The 18,746-nt window shown below is 35.6% G+C and overlaps 2 protein-coding genes across 4 annotated transcripts; one reads left to right on the plus strand and one right to left on the minus strand.

The window, feature by feature from the left end:
* The first annotated feature begins 417 nt into the window (after window positions 1-417).
* Window positions 418-6,898, plus strand: LOC147387787 (nucleobase-ascorbate transporter 2). The gene is made up of 14 exons (XM_086420195.1): window positions 418-720; window positions 830-927; window positions 1,330-1,506; window positions 2,491-2,591; window positions 3,289-3,364; window positions 3,653-3,712; window positions 4,596-4,780; window positions 4,874-4,970; window positions 5,063-5,149; window positions 5,669-5,727; window positions 5,853-5,944; window positions 6,037-6,114; window positions 6,207-6,367; window positions 6,458-6,898. The coding sequence occupies exons 1-14, from the start codon at window positions 630-632 to the stop codon at window positions 6,668-6,670; spliced, it is 1,575 nt and encodes a 524-aa protein (XP_086276321.1). The 5' UTR covers window positions 418-629; the 3' UTR covers window positions 6,671-6,898.
* Window positions 6,899-7,139: 241 nt separating this feature from the next.
* Window positions 7,140-15,958, minus strand: LOC147387788 (O-fucosyltransferase 8-like). 3 transcript variants are annotated; one of them, XM_086420194.1, is made up of 11 exons: window positions 15,469-15,958; window positions 13,855-13,944; window positions 13,137-13,236; window positions 12,664-12,734; window positions 12,116-12,204; window positions 10,114-10,234; window positions 9,883-10,026; window positions 8,419-8,753; window positions 7,989-8,229; window positions 7,843-7,885; window positions 7,599-7,735 (listed from the first exon to the last, which is right to left on the minus strand). In XM_086420194.1, exons 1-10 carry the CDS (start codon window positions 15,847-15,849, stop codon window positions 7,880-7,882), a joined length of 1,578 nt encoding a protein of 525 aa, XP_086276320.1. In that variant the 5' UTR covers window positions 15,850-15,958; the 3' UTR covers window positions 7,599-7,735; window positions 7,843-7,879. The 3 variants fall into 3 exon arrangements, with proteins under 3 accessions (XP_086276319.1, XP_086276318.1, XP_086276320.1); XM_086420193.1 differs by lacking the exon at window positions 7,843-7,885 and having other exon boundaries at window positions 7,140-7,735; window positions 12,664-12,731; window positions 15,469-15,954; XM_086420192.1 differs by lacking the exon at window positions 7,843-7,885 and having other exon boundaries at window positions 7,140-7,735; window positions 15,469-15,953.
* Between the last annotated feature and the right edge of the window lie 2,788 nt (window positions 15,959-18,746).

The following is an 18,746-nucleotide window of genomic DNA, read 5'->3' on the forward strand; positions in this document are numbered from 1 at the left end:
GTAAGGCTAGTCGACCTCTAAAAATAATCAAGATGTTTCATTTTCATAATTAATCCCCTTATCTTTCGAAAAATTAAAAATTAAAAAATTCTCAAATCTTTCTTTTCCTCGTCTCCTTAAAAGAAGAGAAATACAAAAGTTGTAAAAAGATTGAAGCTTCTAATAAACAGTTCAAAAAGGGGGGTTAAAATTATTTAACTTTTTATGGTAAGAAAAATTATCTGAAAAATGAAAATTTAATATTACAAAGTGAAGCAACGGTAACTTTGGGTTCTCCTATGGGCAATTTCGGAAAAAAAAACTTAACGGAACATTTGTAATCGAAACTCGAGAACAGAAGAAAAAGATAAAAATGAAGAGACGAGTGGGCACCAACTGTGACTCTCTGTCTCTCTCTCTCCCCTTTAGCTTTCTATCTCACCGTCTCTCTTTTGCATCTTTTCAACTTTTAATAATTCTTCACCTTTTATTTCTCTCTCTCTCTCTCTCTGATTCTTGATCTCCAGATATCCTTCTAATAAGATCCCAAATAAGATCTCTCTCTCACTCTTTCTCTCTGGGTTTATTTCGAGAGACACCCATTGGAAGGAGAAGAAGAATTTAAAAGTTCAATCAATTGGGTATCATCCATGGAGCCTCCAAAACCAGAAGAAATAACTCACCTACCAATGGATCAACTTCAAGGATTTGAATACTGTATCGACTCCAACCCTTCATGGGGTAATAATTTCTTTTTTTTTTAACTCTCCATATAATTGAAAAGAAGAAGAAGAAGAAAGATTCAAAGCTCCCCAAATTTCTCATCTTACTCTGTTTTGTTGTTTTTCAGGGGAAGCCATTGCTTTGGGATTTCAGCACTACATCTTGGCTTTAGGAACAACAGTGATGATTCCTTCTGTACTTGTTCCTTTAATGGGAGGATCAGATGTGAGCAGAAACTCCACTCCAATCTGTTTTTGCTTTCTCTCGTATTAGTAGTTAAATTTTACAGGAAAAAAAAAACACACAAAAGAAAACAGTGGAAGCAAACCAGATCACCAGAAGAGCCATAACTAATGCTTTTTTATCGAAATGCTTTAATGGGTTTGTTTCTTTGAAGATTTTATTTTTGGGTTTGGGTTTTTGATAGTTTTTTTTTTTCATGTTTTAAAATTTACTGAAATAACATAGAAGAAAACAGGGGAGTCAGACCAAATTGCCAGAAGAGACCTAACTAATGTTTTTTGATCGAAATACTTTAATGGGTTTGTTTTGTTGTAGATTTTATGACTGGGTTATGTTTTTTGATGGGTTTTTTTTTTTTTCTATCTTTTAATATATCTTAATCAGGGAGATAAAGTAAGAGTGATTCAAACTCTGCTTTTTGTTGGAGGAATAAATACGATGTTACAGACGTTATTTGGAACTCGATTGCCTACTGTGATTGGAGGATCTCATGCGTTCATTGTGCCAATCATGTCCATCATCCATGATTCATCTTTGATGGAAATTGCAGATCCCCATGTGGTTAGTTCTTCTTCCTTCTCTACTAAGACTTAACATTTCCTCTCTCTCTCTATTTTGCTTTAGCTAAAGTTGTCTTTTACTTGCTAACGTGCGCACAGGGCCATGGCCAACGGCATTGATCTTGGGACACTTGTACAATTTACTTTAATTTTCTTTTTTATAATTTTATTCAAATCTAGCTCATAAGAGTGACAAATAAGTCCAAAAATTTGACTTTAGAATTTTGACCATGTGATTCGGTCGAGTTTGGTATTAAGGATATGATCTTATACATACCAGGAGCATTGGGGATGGTGCCCCCCACCCTCCTCCAACTATATATATATATATATAGCCCCATTAATTAGATTCAGTGTGGAGTGTGGACCACATATATATATATATATTGGAAAAAAGTTATAAAATGGGTGTTTTACCAAAGAGGATCATATGCCCATTATGGTATATATATTAACAAAATGCGCATATGCTGTAAGGACATTACAATAAATTGAATTTACCTTTATACCCTATTTTTTAAAATTCATACCAATAAACTGATTTTTTTTTTTATTAAAAAAAAAAAAAGGTTTCCCATTTAACTGAATATAGTTCTGGCTTTTTCATAATCTTGTAAAACAAGATGGTCTTTTATGTGAGATTCACAAGAAGGCTAAAAAAGTACACAAATGTGATCATGGGTACCCAGTTTGGTAAAAATAAATAAATAAATATATGTAATATTGCTAGTGAGATTTGCAAGAAGAAGCCAAGGAAAGCTAATAATAAAGTAAAATCACAAATGTGGTCATGGGTACCCAGTTTGGTAAAAATAAATAAATAGTAAAAAGTAGGTACATGACTATACAATACTACCATCACATGAACGTTATAAATGGCATGTAATATTGCTAAGCATTTTTTTTTTCTACAATTGCGCCTGTAATGCATTTACGACCTGTGCCTTAGATGTTGTTTTAATGGATTTGTTTATTTTTGTTACAGAGATTTCTCCAAACAATGAGAGCAATCCAAGGTGCTCTAATAGTTGCATCAAGTGTGCAAATTATTCTTGGTTTCAGCCAGTTATGGGGGATTTGCTCCAGGTATTTAGTAATTCCTAATTCAAAGAATTTGGTTTTTGTTTTCTCCTTTAAATTGTATTCTATAATATTTTTCATATAAGAAAGCTCTTGTTATGCAAAATATAACTTAACTCGATAGTAGTCATGTATCGTTCATGGAGTTTATCTCAGACGAGGCATCTCATCTCGGACGAGATAAACCATTTAACTCGGTTTACAATTATTTATATTGTTCTCATGAAATAAAGTAGATTGTAAGATCATTAATCACAAGATCATTTTTTATTTAAATAATAAATATTAAATCATAAAAAATATATATATAAAATCCTAGGTTGAGTGGACCAAGTTTTACTGATTCAGCTGAGACTTTTAAAAAATGGTCCGAGTCACCTCATTTTTCTCATGAGATGGTGTGATGCCTGAGACGTGTTAAATCCGTTTAATTAGTGAATGATACCGAGATGACTCGGGAGTCTCGAATGAGATTTGAAATCATGATTTATATAGGAAGACCCAAAAGATTCTTCCAATGTATCTTATTTATGGGTCCAATGGAATTCATTGGTATTGTGGCACCACTCATTCGGGTTCATTGAGCCTATTGCCTGATTATTTAGCTACGGCTCATAGAAACATTATTGTTGTTGTTGTTGTTGTTGTTTCTATTAGATGAGATATGATGGATCACCATTTAAGAATATGTTCGTCTTGGCAGATTTTTCAGCCCGCTTGGAATGGTTCCAGTAATCACGCTTGTGGGTTTGGGGCTGTTTGATAGAGCCTTCCCTTTGGTATGTTAAAATTGAGTACTTTTTTTTTTTTTTTTCCGTTTCTTCGACAACTCAATTGCATAGGGGGTGCCATGTGACATGAAAATGACCCAATTGTTTGATCTTAGCCACCGATTATCTGTAATTTTCTTAGAAGTACTAATATAACTAATTGGCCACATTAAAAGAATTCTACTACAAATAATGAAAATGGTCCCTTTGTGGCGTTCGGCATTTTGGCTACTTTTTTCCTCGTGCCATTCTTCTATATAATTTTTTGACTCATATTATGATTTCGGTTGTTATCAGGTCGGATCTTGTGTTGAAATTGGGATTCCCATGCTTATCCTATTCGTAGCCTTCTCCCAGGTAACTCACTATTCTTCTTCTACAAACATCGTTAATCAGTTTCACCTATTAATCTTAAATTTTCATGCCACTTACATCTTCCCTTTGTTGTATTCTTTTTCCTGCTCTACGGAAAACAAATAATTCTAGTTAACAGATTATATAGTTACCGAAGTATCCAAAATGCAGCTACTGCTGATTTAAATTGATCAAATTCTGGACTTAAGAGATCCATATGGATTTGAGTTACATTTTCATTCTAGTAGGAATAGACATTCTATCATTTTCTAATCGTTTGATCGAGGGCCATCCAGTGACTTCTTATTCCTTTAAGGGGGTGTATCAATGATTGGTGGTAAAAAGGGGTCCTCGGGACAAAAAGATCATACTAATAGGTGCGGTCGTTTGCAGAACAAGGTGTGCCGCAATGGAATGTGGGACACTTGAGAGAATTTGTGGGGGATGAAGAAAAAATTGCAATGCAATTAGTTTAGGGAGGAGGAGCAACCGCAAATATTGGCTGTGATTTATGGGAGTTTGTTGGGCAGGTGAGTCATAACCTAATGTGAGCGGGGAAGGTTACAATAATAGAATTCAAGACAACCAGGCCGATCCAAATATAATTTATTCATTCCTGTTGTTCCTTTTGTACCTCTAAAATTGTATGAAATGAGTACTTACATTTGTGCCTGTTGTGATTGTTTCGATATAATTTCTCTTATAGTTTGCCATTGATTGTGACCAATCCCTATTTTCTAACAAAATGGCAGGTACTAATTTTAAAGAAAAAAATGGAAGAAAACTCATCCTCTGTAACATAATTCCACAATTGATTGAAAGATTGTTATAACGTTAAAGATAGAGTAGATGATAATTCTCTCACATCTGTGTTTGTTGTACACAGTACTTAAAACATTTTCAGACAAGGCATTTGCCTATATTGGAGCGATTTGCTCTCATAATATCGGTCACAGTGATATGGGCATATGCACACCTATTGATGGCCAGCGGCGCATATAAACATCGCCCAGAAAAGACCCAAATCCACTGTCGAACTGACAAGGCCAATCTCATTTCCTCTGCACCTTGGTTTGTATCGACACCCATTAAATTGTTCTTGGCACACTGAGTTTATCACTAATTTTAATATATATAAAAAACCGCACCTTTTGTCGAATGCAGGATAAAGATCCCGTACCCACTTCAGTGGGGTGCACCTACATTCGATGCTGGTCATGCTTTTGGAATGATGGCTGCGGTTTTAGTCTCCTTGATAGAGGTAATACTTAAACTGCATTGTGTAGCTACAAAGAAATATAGAAACTGATGTTTCATGAATGATGGGTTAATGTTGATGTTTGTTTTTGGCAGTCAACTGGAGCATACAAGGCTGCATCCAGGCTTGCGAGTGCTACACCGCCTCCAGCTCATGTTCTTAGCCGTGGAATCGGCTGGCAGGTCTGCAAACTCTCGTACATGAACCATGTTTAGGCTGAATATATTTTTCTTATTAAATTAGAGAGCTTACTTATATTGCCACGCCAACTTTTTTTTATGAACACATGGTGGTGCAAATAACTATTATATATATATAGGGTGTTAAACATTTCCCTATATATATAAAAATATGACCACACTCTTTTCCATTCCATCTTATCTAAAGAAGCTCTTTAATTTGCCTAACTACATGTGCGAGAGAAAACTAATTCTAGTTCTAAGCGGGACTGCTATGAATAAGAGAGTAATCAAGAGTAAGCAATATTGGTCTTACTTTTCTTACTTTTAGTGTCTTATCTTTATTTAGTGTGTTTATACATAGTTTCATTAGCTGATATGCTATAAAAATAGTTGGTGTGGCAATATAAGATCTCTTAAATTATGGGAAACTGTCGACATAAGAAAGTCCCCCCTTAATAAGATTGTTAGAAGAATCCGATGATTTGATGTACAGACTAATATGGGATTCATCATAAACAGGGAATTGGGATTCTATTGGATGGACTATTCGGAACAGGAACGGGCTCTACTGTCTCTGTGTAAGTAGTACTACATCTCGCCAACTCACTCCAGTTCTTCATTCTTCCGTTCATTCCTTCTTTAACGTAAGTTTCTATGGTTGTGACTCTGGGCTAAATAAATTGTGCAAAAAAAAAAATGACAGAGAGAATGTGGGTCTTCTCGGATCCACTCGAGTCGGGAGTCGAAGGGTTATTCAAATCTCTGCTGGTTTTATGATATTCTTCTCTATCTTAGGTGAGTGAATGTCTTCTGTTCATATTCAACTCTCACTACCTCAATTCACCTCATTTTTTGTCTTTAATTTAATTCATTCGCTTTTCCAACAGGGAAATTTGGAGCATTATTCGCATCAATACCCTTCCCCATTTTTGCTGCCATCTACTGTGTTTTGTTTGGACTTGTTGGTATGTGAATACGAACCGAACCATCCTTTACCAAACTCAGTTTTCTGTTCTAGTGATGACTAACTATATTTATGTTCTATTGTTGCTGTCAGCGTCGGTGGGGCTCTCATTTTTACAGTTCACAAACATGAACTCAATGAGAAACTTGTTCATTACGGGTGTCTCACTATTCTTGGGTCTATCTGTTCCCCAATACTTCCGGGAATACACTGCCACTGCTTTTCATGGTCCTGCTCACACTGGAGCTGGATGGGTACGTGTTTTTCAACCTCACCTAAGCTTATGGCGATATCCATTCAAGTTCAGTTATGAATTGAGTTGGTTTTGATGTTGTGTGGTGTAGTTCAATGATTTCCTCAACACCATCTTCTTCTCATCCCCAACTGTCGCACTTATTGTCGCCGTTTTCCTTGACAACACGCTTGAATACAAGGAGAGTGTCAGAGACAGGGGGATGCCATGGTGGGCTAAATTTCGAACGTTCAAAGGAGATAGCCGGAATGAGGAGTTCTACACCCTCCCTTTCAATCTTAACCGTTTCTTCCCTCCAGCGTGACACAGTGGTGGCAATGATTGAAGAAAAGTGGAGAAGTCCTCTTCAGTTGCAAAGTGAGGAGTACAAATGATCATCAAGTGAGGATTACAATGATCACAATCCAATGAAGAAGAAAGAGTGAGCAAGCAGATTGTGTCTTGCTTCTTTTTTCCCCGCTAAATTTGTATTTATATCTGAGTCGGGTTATTCAGGTTTAATCCAATAAAACTAATTAATTTTCGCTCTTTATGATTTTAGGTGTAGCTTTCACAATTCGACAAACTTTGACTAACAACATTAAAATCTCATTCACTTAAATGGCACAAACAATCCAAAGAATTGTTCAAACTATGAGTTCAAATTATAAGGTTTTGTATGAAGTGTACAGTTGCTTGTGCTCGTGCCTTGCCTGTAACCATGGATTGATATAAAAGTACAAATAAAAGGAAGAACGGCAAGAACAGAATTAAACGGAAGAACATTGCTTTTTATTTATTTATTTATAATCATAAAAAAAATAGGTAATGTATGGTGATTATGTATTCTAACAAATATAAACCCCCACCAACACAAAATGGGGAAAAGAAAAAAACATACCTCTCTTACAGCCAAAAAATATCAACACAACCTTCGGCTTGGTTGGAGATGGGCATAATACATGTCTTTGACCTTGACTTCTTGGACCGCAACCCAACTGATCGGATCATGGGTGTTCCTCTGTATGCAATTGAATTATAACCTTTAAAATATAATATATTGCTTTCATGTGAGGGCTTGCTAATGGCCTTTGCACATGCATTCCGGGCACCTAGGCTGCCCATAAATGCTTCGATCAACACCCCTCACACGCACCCTTTGACCTTCATCAATCATTCTCCTTACTCTATCTTTAAACTCATTCCATCCTATAGTTCCATTCTTTGATAAAATTGCCGCAAGCCTCTTCTTGTTGGGCCGCAAGGTTGGAGCATGACCACCACCGTAGTAAATTCGATATCCAGACACAAGGGATGCGAGCTGACTCCCCGAATCAGTCATAGCAAACACGTCAGCAGTCGCGCATGCGATGAAGTCAAGAGCTGCCAGCTGCATCCACAAATTTTATTTCATTTTTCCTTTTAAGAAATGGTAAATGATTGTAGAGAAAAAGGAATGTAAAAAAGAGGATGGTACAGAAAATGATGAACACCCACATCATGAGAGGAAGCAACAATCAAATTGGTGAGAAAGTTAGTCCTATGGAAGACAAAACAGATGACAGTAGGATATCAATGCATAGTACAAGATAGTGAGAAAGATGTATTAACAATGATGTAGCCACTATATACCACAGTTTTACCTGAGAAGAGAAATTTCTGAATGGTCCAAGCTCACTTGGGGTGAGAAGATCTTCCTTTGTGACCAAATTGGGGTAAAGGCTAGCGAATGGGTGCATTCTGGATTGTCCCCCATATATTTGAGACCCAGCAAGATATATGTAAGTACCACGCTCAAAACCAAGGCTGGAGAGAACAAGTCCCGCTTCTTCAGGTGTCAATGGACATCTACCCAACTTCCTTAACTCTGCTGGAGAAACAGATCTGCAACCGTTGTCAATAGAAGGAGAAAGGGCAACAAAAATAAAATGGTGCTCCTGATTCTATTAAATGAACAGTGATGTCATATCCTCAATGAGTATAGTGATGGGACATCATCACCAAGGCTAAGACATCATTGGCCTTATTAAATAGGTCACACCTGAATAAGTTCCAAGAAAACGTCAAACGTACTCAATGGTTTTTAACCGCTCAACAAGGATGGGAAAGTAGATTTTCCTGTAAGATAGGAGCTCTTTTTTTTCAATCTCTCCTCCTCCAAATTCACATAATGAGTATGCCACCATATCGATTTCAAATCTCAAGTGCAAAGCAAGATATTTGGATAAACCGCTTGGAGAATCATGACCTTTCAAGTGACTATTGGGCATAAAGTCTTCGAATAGCTGCTTGTCTAGTGGACTCCGGGCAACATTATATTTTCGTATTCTTTTAACCAATAATGAGCCAGCTTGTTGAATCTTGGGTACATACTTTAAAGCGTGAAAGTTACATTTGCATCTTAATCTCTGCAAAAAAATTCAAAAATGTCTCAATAATGAAGACTCCGATCCACACACATGCAAAAACACATGATCCCGACTGTTTAAACACAAAATCCAACAGTTGAGATTTATATGTATCCTGATAACACACATCTCAATGATACTTATATCAAGGATAAATCTTAACCGGGATTTTGTGTTTAAACGATGTTGGGATCATGTGTTTTTTCCGTGAGTCATTCTTCACGAATCATTGGATCCTGACCTATATATATATATATATATATATACTAGAGCTCTCCCATGCCTACGGAACGGGCTTCCTCTTTGGGTTAAGGGATAAAAGGGAAAAGATAATAAAGTTGGAGGGGTATTTGAGGTTAAGGGGTGTAAAAGAGGAAAAATAATAATGTTGGACAGGTATTCTTAAGAAAGGAAACGAAGAGGAAAGACAATAAAGTGGGTCAAAGGGGTAAAAGAGGAATGATAGTAAAGTTAGAGGGATATTATTGCAAAAGAAGTAAAAGAGGAGGGAAGAGGAAAGACAATAAAGTTGAAGGGGTAAAAGATAAAAAAAATAAAATTCAAAAAAAGGGGAAAAAGAGGAAAGATAGTGAAATTGGAGGGATATTATTGAAAAGGATGGGGGAAAAGGAGAGGAAATACAATAAAGTTGAAGGGGCTTAAGGAATAGGGTGAGTAGTGTGGACCCCACTGTGTTTATGCCCCATAACTGTAGCCAGAGTGGGGCCTATAATTATGTTTTATTATATATATACACACATACATACATACATGGAAAAAACACAAGATCCCAACTGTTTAAATACAAAATCCAACAGTTGAGATTTATCCTCATGATAAGTATCCTCGAGATTTGTGCTATTCAGATATATATAAATCCTAACCGTTGGATTCATGTTTACATGGTTGAGATCATGTGTTTTCTCATGAGTCATTCTTCATGAGTCAATGGATTCCAACCCTGTGTGTATTTGTGTATATATGTATGTATGTATATGTACATTAATGATTTTAGGCATGAAACTAAGCATCATTTGTTCCAGACACACATTTGGTGAATGTGAAAGTTGACATCCACAATAGTAATATCTGTCATGACATACTTGAACTCCAAAGGGATGTATACAACCTGAAGCTTTAAAGGCAATGGATCAAAGCCAAGTCGGTTGCCAAATCCAAGGAAGTGAACAATTCCATTTCGCAGTAGAAGAGGAAGTACAACTCTAACAAAATCAATGGGTTTTGCCTCCTTCACAATATCTGCATCGGTAATCTGAGCAGAAAGGAAAGATGATTAAGACGATGTGATGAACAAACTTGCCAATCTGTTAAAGAATGTCACACCGAGAAATGGACATACTAGACTACCAATTGCTTCAATGTCCAAAGATTGCAGATGTGAAGGGAACTCCTTGACAATATCCACTTCATCTTTCAAAAAATTCATGAAATAGTCCTCTTGATAAATATCACCGAACTGGCTGCAATCCATAAATGAAGCATGGTATGAATTTTCTACTGATGAATAACCCGGTTGCACAAGCTGGCACAAATAAAATATGAACAGGGTTTCATGCATGGGCAAAAAGAAAGTGAGAACAGAACATATATGCACCAAACATCATTCACTGCAGCAATTGTGCCTGGTTTTGACCAACTGCGGAATAACAAAACTTAGTCTCTCAAACATCTTCACATTTACATGGCTGTTGATTACCTTCTTATGGCAACATAATCCCATTTGTATTGATCACCATGCACAACAAACTATATAGATTTAATGTTAGAGGACATTGGTAGGTTACATATTAAAGTTATTATTAGGGCCAGGGGTACAAAAATTGTAGCATTTATTTATGCATAAAAAATCCCTGCTACTCCAAAGAATGAGAAAACATATACATGGTCCCTCACTAGATTTGAAACGAATTTTTTGACACTAAAAACCTTGTATGCATAAAAACAGGAATTAGAAGTTTTATAGTTTTTGGCCAATTGGAATAACAAGCCTTGGTCAAAGAAGGCTTAAGGGAAGTTGGTCGCCCAAATTATCCTTTCAAAATCATTTTGGAGCGGTTTGTCATGGATATTAAGGAGTTTACAACCTTTGTAATTGTATTGAGACTGGTAGATGGTGATGAGAAGCCACCAATGGGATACATTACGACTACAAGAAGAAAGGTAAATTAAAAAAAAATGGAAAATAGTTTAGAAAAAGAAAAACATTATCGGCCTATTTTTTATGCAATAGATAAAAGATGGGGTAGCCAAATGTCATCTCCTTTGCATCTGGCTGCCTAAATCTTTAATCCTTTGGTATACTTCAATTCCGCCAATAAGGATGAGGCGGATTATATGCACGAGGTTGGATTTTTTTATTTTTGGAAAGAATGGCTCCCCGATAAGGGAGAGCAAAACAAGATATCCTCCTAATTGGACCACTTCAAGAAGTGCAAGGGAATCTTCAAAAGAGAAATTCTCATTCAGCATAGAGATAGGAAATTCCCAAGTATAATATAATCTATTACAATAAATATTTTATTTCAAAGTCCAAAATATTCTGCAATATAATACTGCTGACTGTTGGGCTTGGGCTTATCGAGTGGATGCACATACAAAAGATACTAGTCTGAAGAGGGTGAACATAAGAATTATTGGCCTCACACCTTCTTCATTGAGATGCGAATGCAACTAGAGTATGTTCAAGATAATACAAAATAGATTGTTACACATTGTATTAAACATAAAAATTATTTAAATTTGAGAAAAAAAAATGTCCATATTTTGAATTTTCAAATATTAAATACATTCAAACCTAGAAGATGAATCAACTTGAGCAAAGAAAGATAAATGACTTGACACTCATCCAGTACAACTAAAGGTTGTGTAGACGATCCTAGATAGGTGAGAAAAGTCAGGATTCTATGATCCCATCTTACTTGATGAACTGAACGCAGACCATCCATACCTTTTCGACACAAACAAAATAGTCTTCCAAAAGTGATTGTAATAGGTGCAACAATTTTAGATTTTTCTTCTATTTTTAAAAAGAAAAAAGAATTGTGTCGTGTGATCACACAAATGCACAACCCATGATAGAAGGGTTACACCTTGAATTGTCTATGACAATTGTGTTGTGTTGTGTTGTCTATTTGACAAAAACGCCTGACATTGTTATATTGATTTGAACCACTGATCTAAGTGGAATTGGGAGTAATAAAAGAGAAAATGAAGGAAAAGAAATGTTACTAGTCATATAGTTAGGTTACACCTTGAATTATTATGGCATCAGCATGTTTATCAACAAAAAATTGATAAAAAACAACTATGTTTAATATAAAATAAAATAAAAAATACCAAACCTGGGATCCCTCCATACATTGCTATAAAGGAACTTGGGAAGAATCAGAGTTGCATTAAGTAACGATGCGACAACAACAGCATTGCACACCTGGAGGCATCAGTATTTCACCTAATCAATGATGCTTATTTGAACAAGAAAAATCTGATAGTGGTAAATAAAGGGATTTAGTGTCTACTTCTATATCCTAAGTTAAAATCAAAGTAAAATCAGATGCATAATATCAGCCAAACAAGTTATTGCTGCGTAATCTTTCATTGATCCTTTAAAAATGTGATAGTGGTAACAACACCACTGCTATTTTCAGGAAAAAAGAAAGAAAGAAAAGAAAACATGTTGAACAGATCTCAAACAAGCACACTAGCCCACCAATCTCTACAGACACACACTACAACTAGTCCACAAATGTATACTTTTAGCTCTTTAGGGCTAAATTGATTTTTTTGATTGTGCAACTAGGAATACCAAAGACAAGATTAATAATTGACTCACAATTGAAAAGTTTGTTATATGCTGCAGCAAAGATAATTAAGCAATTAAGAGCCTTACAGCAACTCGTTGTTGATTGAGACCACCATTTGCGCTCACCAATATAAAACCAGTACTTTTGGTGGGCTCTCCTGTCCAAAAATAAATCTAACTAAAGCATAATCTGATGAATATTATCACAAAAAAAGTTACCAACCAACTTCTAGACACTTAATAAGCTAATGTTAAGAAGCTAGAGATGCTGGTGCCGAATAGATGAGAAAGATAGAAATAGAAATGGATGGAAATGTGACAATGTAGGAGGGAAAGTCTTGTGCTACAGACAAATAACCCAATTAGTAGGAACGTGCAAGTTGAAGGTTCTAAAAGAGCGAGAAGAATACAAGAAAAGACATGGATTGAGGTAGAGAGAGTGATATGAACACACTTGAATTAATAATAGACATATCTTTAAACAGAATTGAATGGAGGAACATGAAATAATTGACGTTGTTTGTATATCAGCAGAAGTCCAACAAGAGTGTCAAGCTTACCTTGAGGCATTGGATTATGTTTATCTGCACAAGGTTTCCATGCAGATGCCTGCTTATACGGCTCCTCCCACGGTGTAGATGAATCAAGTTTGAACTTTTTCTGTTGCATTAAGGTACCATATAGCATAAAAACTCGATCAAGTTCTCATATAAAGGAAAATGCTAGCCTCACCAATGGGTTGAGGCTCTCCATCAATATGACCGTTGGGATGGCAGGGATTCCCAAGAAAAATGTATCCCTAGGAAAAAGTGTATTATCCCTAGAAGATTGGAACTGATCTTGAGGAATTATATGTTTCTCCTCAAATCCTAAGAGTCGTGTTGATGGCAAAGACATTTTCTAAGAATTTGCAAAGCTGAACAGTGTGTTGTACCACATGTCAGACACATGCCGACTCATTTTAGCAAAGAAATCTTTAATTTACTTGCATATAATATTTTCAACTATTATTCTTACATTTTTTATATGATTTTGGTGTATATCAGCTTATTCAAATACATTCTTTCTAAATTGCATTGTTAACATGAAGTTAAGTATCCATAAACAATGTCTCTCAACATATGAAACAAATTATACAGAGATACTGTCAGATCAGGTTTGTGGGGGTCATTGTGTCTGACACGTCATACTTATGTCAGAGACTGATGTGTAAGTGTCTTTGCTACATAGGTCTATCCAATGGATGCATGGAGGGATCCAAGTTGTGTATTTGCAAACCTCTGCTAGAGCACTTGAAGCCAAATTGAGAAGTCGGCCATATAACACTATTGGTGTCTTTTCTTCATTAATATAACCACTCCTGTCATCCTTTGGGGATACATGCAACAAATATAAAGCCCAATTAAGTTAATGCCTCAAAAAATGAACTACTCACCCATTGTTAATATCACAAGAAATAGTATATATTACAGAACTCAAGAAAATTGGTACACTACTTGATGTAGAACAGAATGAAACATGCATGGCCAACTACACGTTCACAAAAAATGTTCACACACACAAACATGCAACTGCACAACACAGATAATGGCCAAAAGCATCACCAAAATCTACACAAATACTTCTCATGATAAGTATCAATAGACTAGCATAAAAGGAGCCATAGAAATATTTAGTATTGGCATCACAGCAATGTTGAAGATATAAAGATATCGAAAACAAGTTCAATTTCTCCCAAAAGCAAACTTGTGATTTCATTCATTACTAGAATCCCAAACTACATTGCATGGATCCTTCTAAGGCTGAAGTTCCCATGCCAGACACGTGCCAGATTCTGATGATCAATTCTTTTTTCTATTCGTATATGTATTTATCATACATATCCTAAGATATCCTATAGAACGAACCATCGTTTATCTTTATTATTATATAACAATAATTACTTTGTTCTAAATTATTTAAAATATAATTTTGGGTCTGATAATCCTATTTTCTTTGCTTTGTAGAATCGAAACTCCCTAATTGTTTCAGATTCTGACACTTGTACCCTTAGAGATCTCAACCATTTAAATATATGTGTGAATGGACTTGCACAGAGCATGCCCGCTCAAACAAATGAAGGCCTCTACTGGGTTAAAACCTTATCTAGCATGGCTATCCTCACAAAGAATTCTACCTTGGGAGGAAAAAGAGATCATCACACTAGAAAGATCAGTTTTAGCTAAAATGGAATCTGATTTCTCCAGCAAAAGATCCCACTAGAAAAAAAAACTAACCAAAAATTTCCACCAGAATACCATTTCTGAAACCCCCTTTCACCTTCCACCAAGGAGAAATGGGATCACCGCTGATTCTCTAAATACCAGAATCCATGGCACCAATCTCCCAGTTATTAGATTTCTCCACATGCCTTAGGTTCCAAGTGATTCGCCCCTGATCTATAGCTATGCACTGAACGAAAACTTCTTAAGATATAATAGAGCTAAGATATATATATATATATATATATAAGGAAATCAAGTTTTAGAGGAAACTCACCACACTGCAAGTCCCCCCCAAAGTTTTAGAGGAAAATCAGGTTTTAACAAATGATAAGAGCTAGTTGTGTCATGTGCTGAGATGGACTCCCTCATCCTCTTCCTCAATAGGTGGAATTGTTTCACAGAACTCAAATATGGAAAGAAAATTGAATGAATGAAAGAGGCTCTCAGTAATCACTAAGAAATGAGAACAAGGACAATTAAGCAAAAACATTTAGAGAGGAATCTAAAAACTCCAATATGATCCGGTCGCTCTTCACCACAATAGATACATTATAGCTAATAATTGACTTTTAACAAAGTCATTATGTAACACAGGCAGAAACAATATGGATTAACCGTAAATTCATACCTGTGACCCACTTAAACTTTTCCAAGGTGGCCGACCATTCTGAAGATTTACGAAACTAATTATGGAGAACATGAGGGAATCAAGCAGAAAAAGAAAACCCATGAACCCAAAAACAAAACCAATCAACCAAACATGCTTACGATGCCACATTTGCTTTTTTCCACTTACCCCCTTAGAACCACTAAATTGTGAATCATCATTCTTCAACCCATGAAACCACACATTTTTGTTCCATAACACAACTCCCCCTAACACTCTCCTCCCCAGAGAAGAATCACAACCAGATAGATTTTCTAAGCATCTATTCTGGTAGTTTTTCATCCCAAAATTCTGGATAACTTCTGGAGATCGTGGAATTTTCCAGTACCTATTCTTTCCCATTAACACAATACCAATCTGTTTACTTAAACATGCATTTGAAGTAAAAGAACTTCTTGATATATTTGCATCAATCTTCAATCCTCTATTAAAGGCATTAAACTCAGAAAAAGAAAATACCTAGAATCAAACCTTCCCCTATGGAAATTTTCAGAAAAGACAGAGAGATCCACGAAACTAACAGAATTCAAGTTTGGTGGCAGAGATTGATTTTCATAGAAAGTGAATGTTTGGGTTTGAATTCAAAGGGAAGCTAAGAATTAGGTTTAATCAGTGTAAGAGTGAAATATAAGCGAGATCGGAAGAAAGAAAAAAAAAAAAAAAAACGAGAGATAAAAAACTTACCTTCCGAAAGAATCTTAACAACTACTTTCCACCAAACCCTAGCTTTTCATCCATCATTCCTTCGTTTCCAATTGGAGTGCAAGAGAAGTACAAAGAAGTAAACCCTAGAATCCACCATTAGAGAGAGAGAGATGTAATACACTTCGAAACGAAGCAATTTGGCGGTCATTGGCAGTTGAGGAGAGAAGTGAGTGCTTTTGAACTATAATAACCGTTGTAGGGTATACATGTAGTTGTACTCCCGGGAGTTAGTTTGCTAATCAACTGTCGGTCTCTCCAGTGGTGGGCCCAACCGAACTCAAGGATTTTTGTTTCATCAAGATATATATATATATATGTGCCTAAAGATCAGTTTAATTATTTATATTTACCTGTTCGATTTGAACATTCTTTCCGAAATGGGCTTTGATTAAAATGAAGAAAAAAAATGATCCGACGGATAGGAATCACCAATGAGGTTTTGATATGATAATTTATTGAATTTGATCTAGATCAATCATGTCCCGATATGTTACGACCTAATTCGAAAAAATTATGAGAAAGTACATCAATTATATCATACACCCTGTTTAAATAATGAAGTTTATTTAGATTTTGTATACTAAATCAGGATTGATTTAATCCGGATCTAGTTGTTATTGATGTCAACAACAAATTTCATGATCTACGTCGAGATTTGTGAAAAGAGATCACAAATGATATTTTTATTGATTTTGATGAAAAGGTGATATAAATCTTAGTACACTCGATTAAGTAAGTGTTCTCCTCTGATTAATAGTCAAATACAGTGAAAACGGTGTGTAGCTTTTTCTTCTCTAGGTTTTGTGCTTGATCAACTAAAAATGTGGTTTTGTTGTAATTGATCTTTTGTAGGGTCTTTGTGTGAATTTATTTTTTCTGTACTTAGTGCTTGATTGGTTGAAAAAGATATCTTAACTTCCGAAAAAGGGCTTTAAGCTTGATTTTCTTTTTAATCGAAGTCCAGGTCTCTTGAAGAACTTTGATTTATTTTCAATGAATGCTTGAGAGCTTCTGTCTTCTGATAGAAAGTGATCCAGATTCCCTTCAAATGAGGGATGCTTAGGTATTTATAAACTTCAAGACATTTAATTTTCCAATTATCCCCCGACTTAAGGAGCTTTGATTGGCTCGTCTAAGTTAAGTTTGTCCAAATCTAATTTTAAGAATTTTGTGGATTGTTAGTGGGCAAACTCATTTATTTAAGTGTAGAACCTAATACTTAATATATGGATCACTTGATTTTATTTAGATCATGGGCTTTATATATGAAAACTCAAATCCAAACTACATGAGGTCCGTCCAATCAGTGGGTCTTAATTTAGATTTGAGGCTTACCTTTGATTTTATGAACATTTCGATAATTTAGAGATTTACAAGGTCTTTTTAAAAATTTTATGCCTACAATTGGATTAGATTTGAAGCCCAATATTGAGATTCGATTAAAATTCAATCTTACAAGGATCTGATCCAACGATTATCATATGGATTCATTTTGGATTTGATCATAGTATCTGACCCTTATCGAATTGATTCCAAATTGACCCAAATCTAACTTGGACCCAATCCATTGACGAGCCCGGGGGGCCTTTGCCAAAAGGGAAAAAAACAAGATAAAATTTGATGTGAAGGTTTAGCATACCCATGAAGGCCCTACCAAGGCACGACGTCATTCACCATCATGACGGTGACTTCCCTCTAGACCCAAGTGTTAGGTGGTCTAGTTGAGACAATAGAAGAGAGGTCATCCAAACACTTGACATGGTCAACGACTTGATGACACCCTTTGTAGATGATTAAGCAACAATTGAACCACCATTGCTAACCTTGAGGATACTGACCTAACGAAAAATTCTACTAAATTTAGTCGATTCTTGATCAATTAATCAGCCTGATAATATATCTCAACATAGAGCAGAGAGGTTGCAAAGAGTAGTTTGATGTCATAACAATCAAACGATCATAGACTTGGTTTAAGTAGAAGTCAGAGTCATTTTTTTATTAAATCATCTTATCGCATTGAGAAAGTAGTTATCCATCTCACTATATATTCTCTATGAAAACCCTAATTACAATCACAAATAATACTTTGTTTTTGTATATAGGTTGTTCACCCAATTGTGGGCCAAATTCATGATTATTGAACCGAATTTGGGCCCAAGTATATTAAAATAAAATTAAATACATGGGCCCACAGCCAATTACAAAAGATCCAGTGAATCAAAACGGTCAAAAAAATGGAGAGAGATAGAAAGATTGTTTTGGTGTACAAGACTAAAGGTTTTTCACCCAGTTGTGGGCCAAATCATGATTACTAGGCCGAATCTTGGGCCCAGTATATTAAAATTATAAGTAAAGTCACCCTGGGCTCACAGCCCACTAAACAAGATCCAGTGAAACCAAATCAAAAGGATCAAAAAAGATGGAGAGAGAGAAATCCAATTTTCTTTTCTGTTCTGTTCTTTAATCTCAACTAGATCTAAAGATCTAGAGACAGAAACAAAATCATCAAATTAAAAACCAGGCAATTAAATTGA

The sequence above is a fragment of the Akebia trifoliata genome, chromosome 13, assembly GCF_017979445.1.
Source record: "Akebia trifoliata isolate Shusen 1 chromosome 13, ASM1797944v1, whole genome shotgun sequence".
NCBI lineage: Eukaryota > Viridiplantae > Streptophyta > Magnoliopsida > Ranunculales > Lardizabalaceae > Akebia > Akebia trifoliata.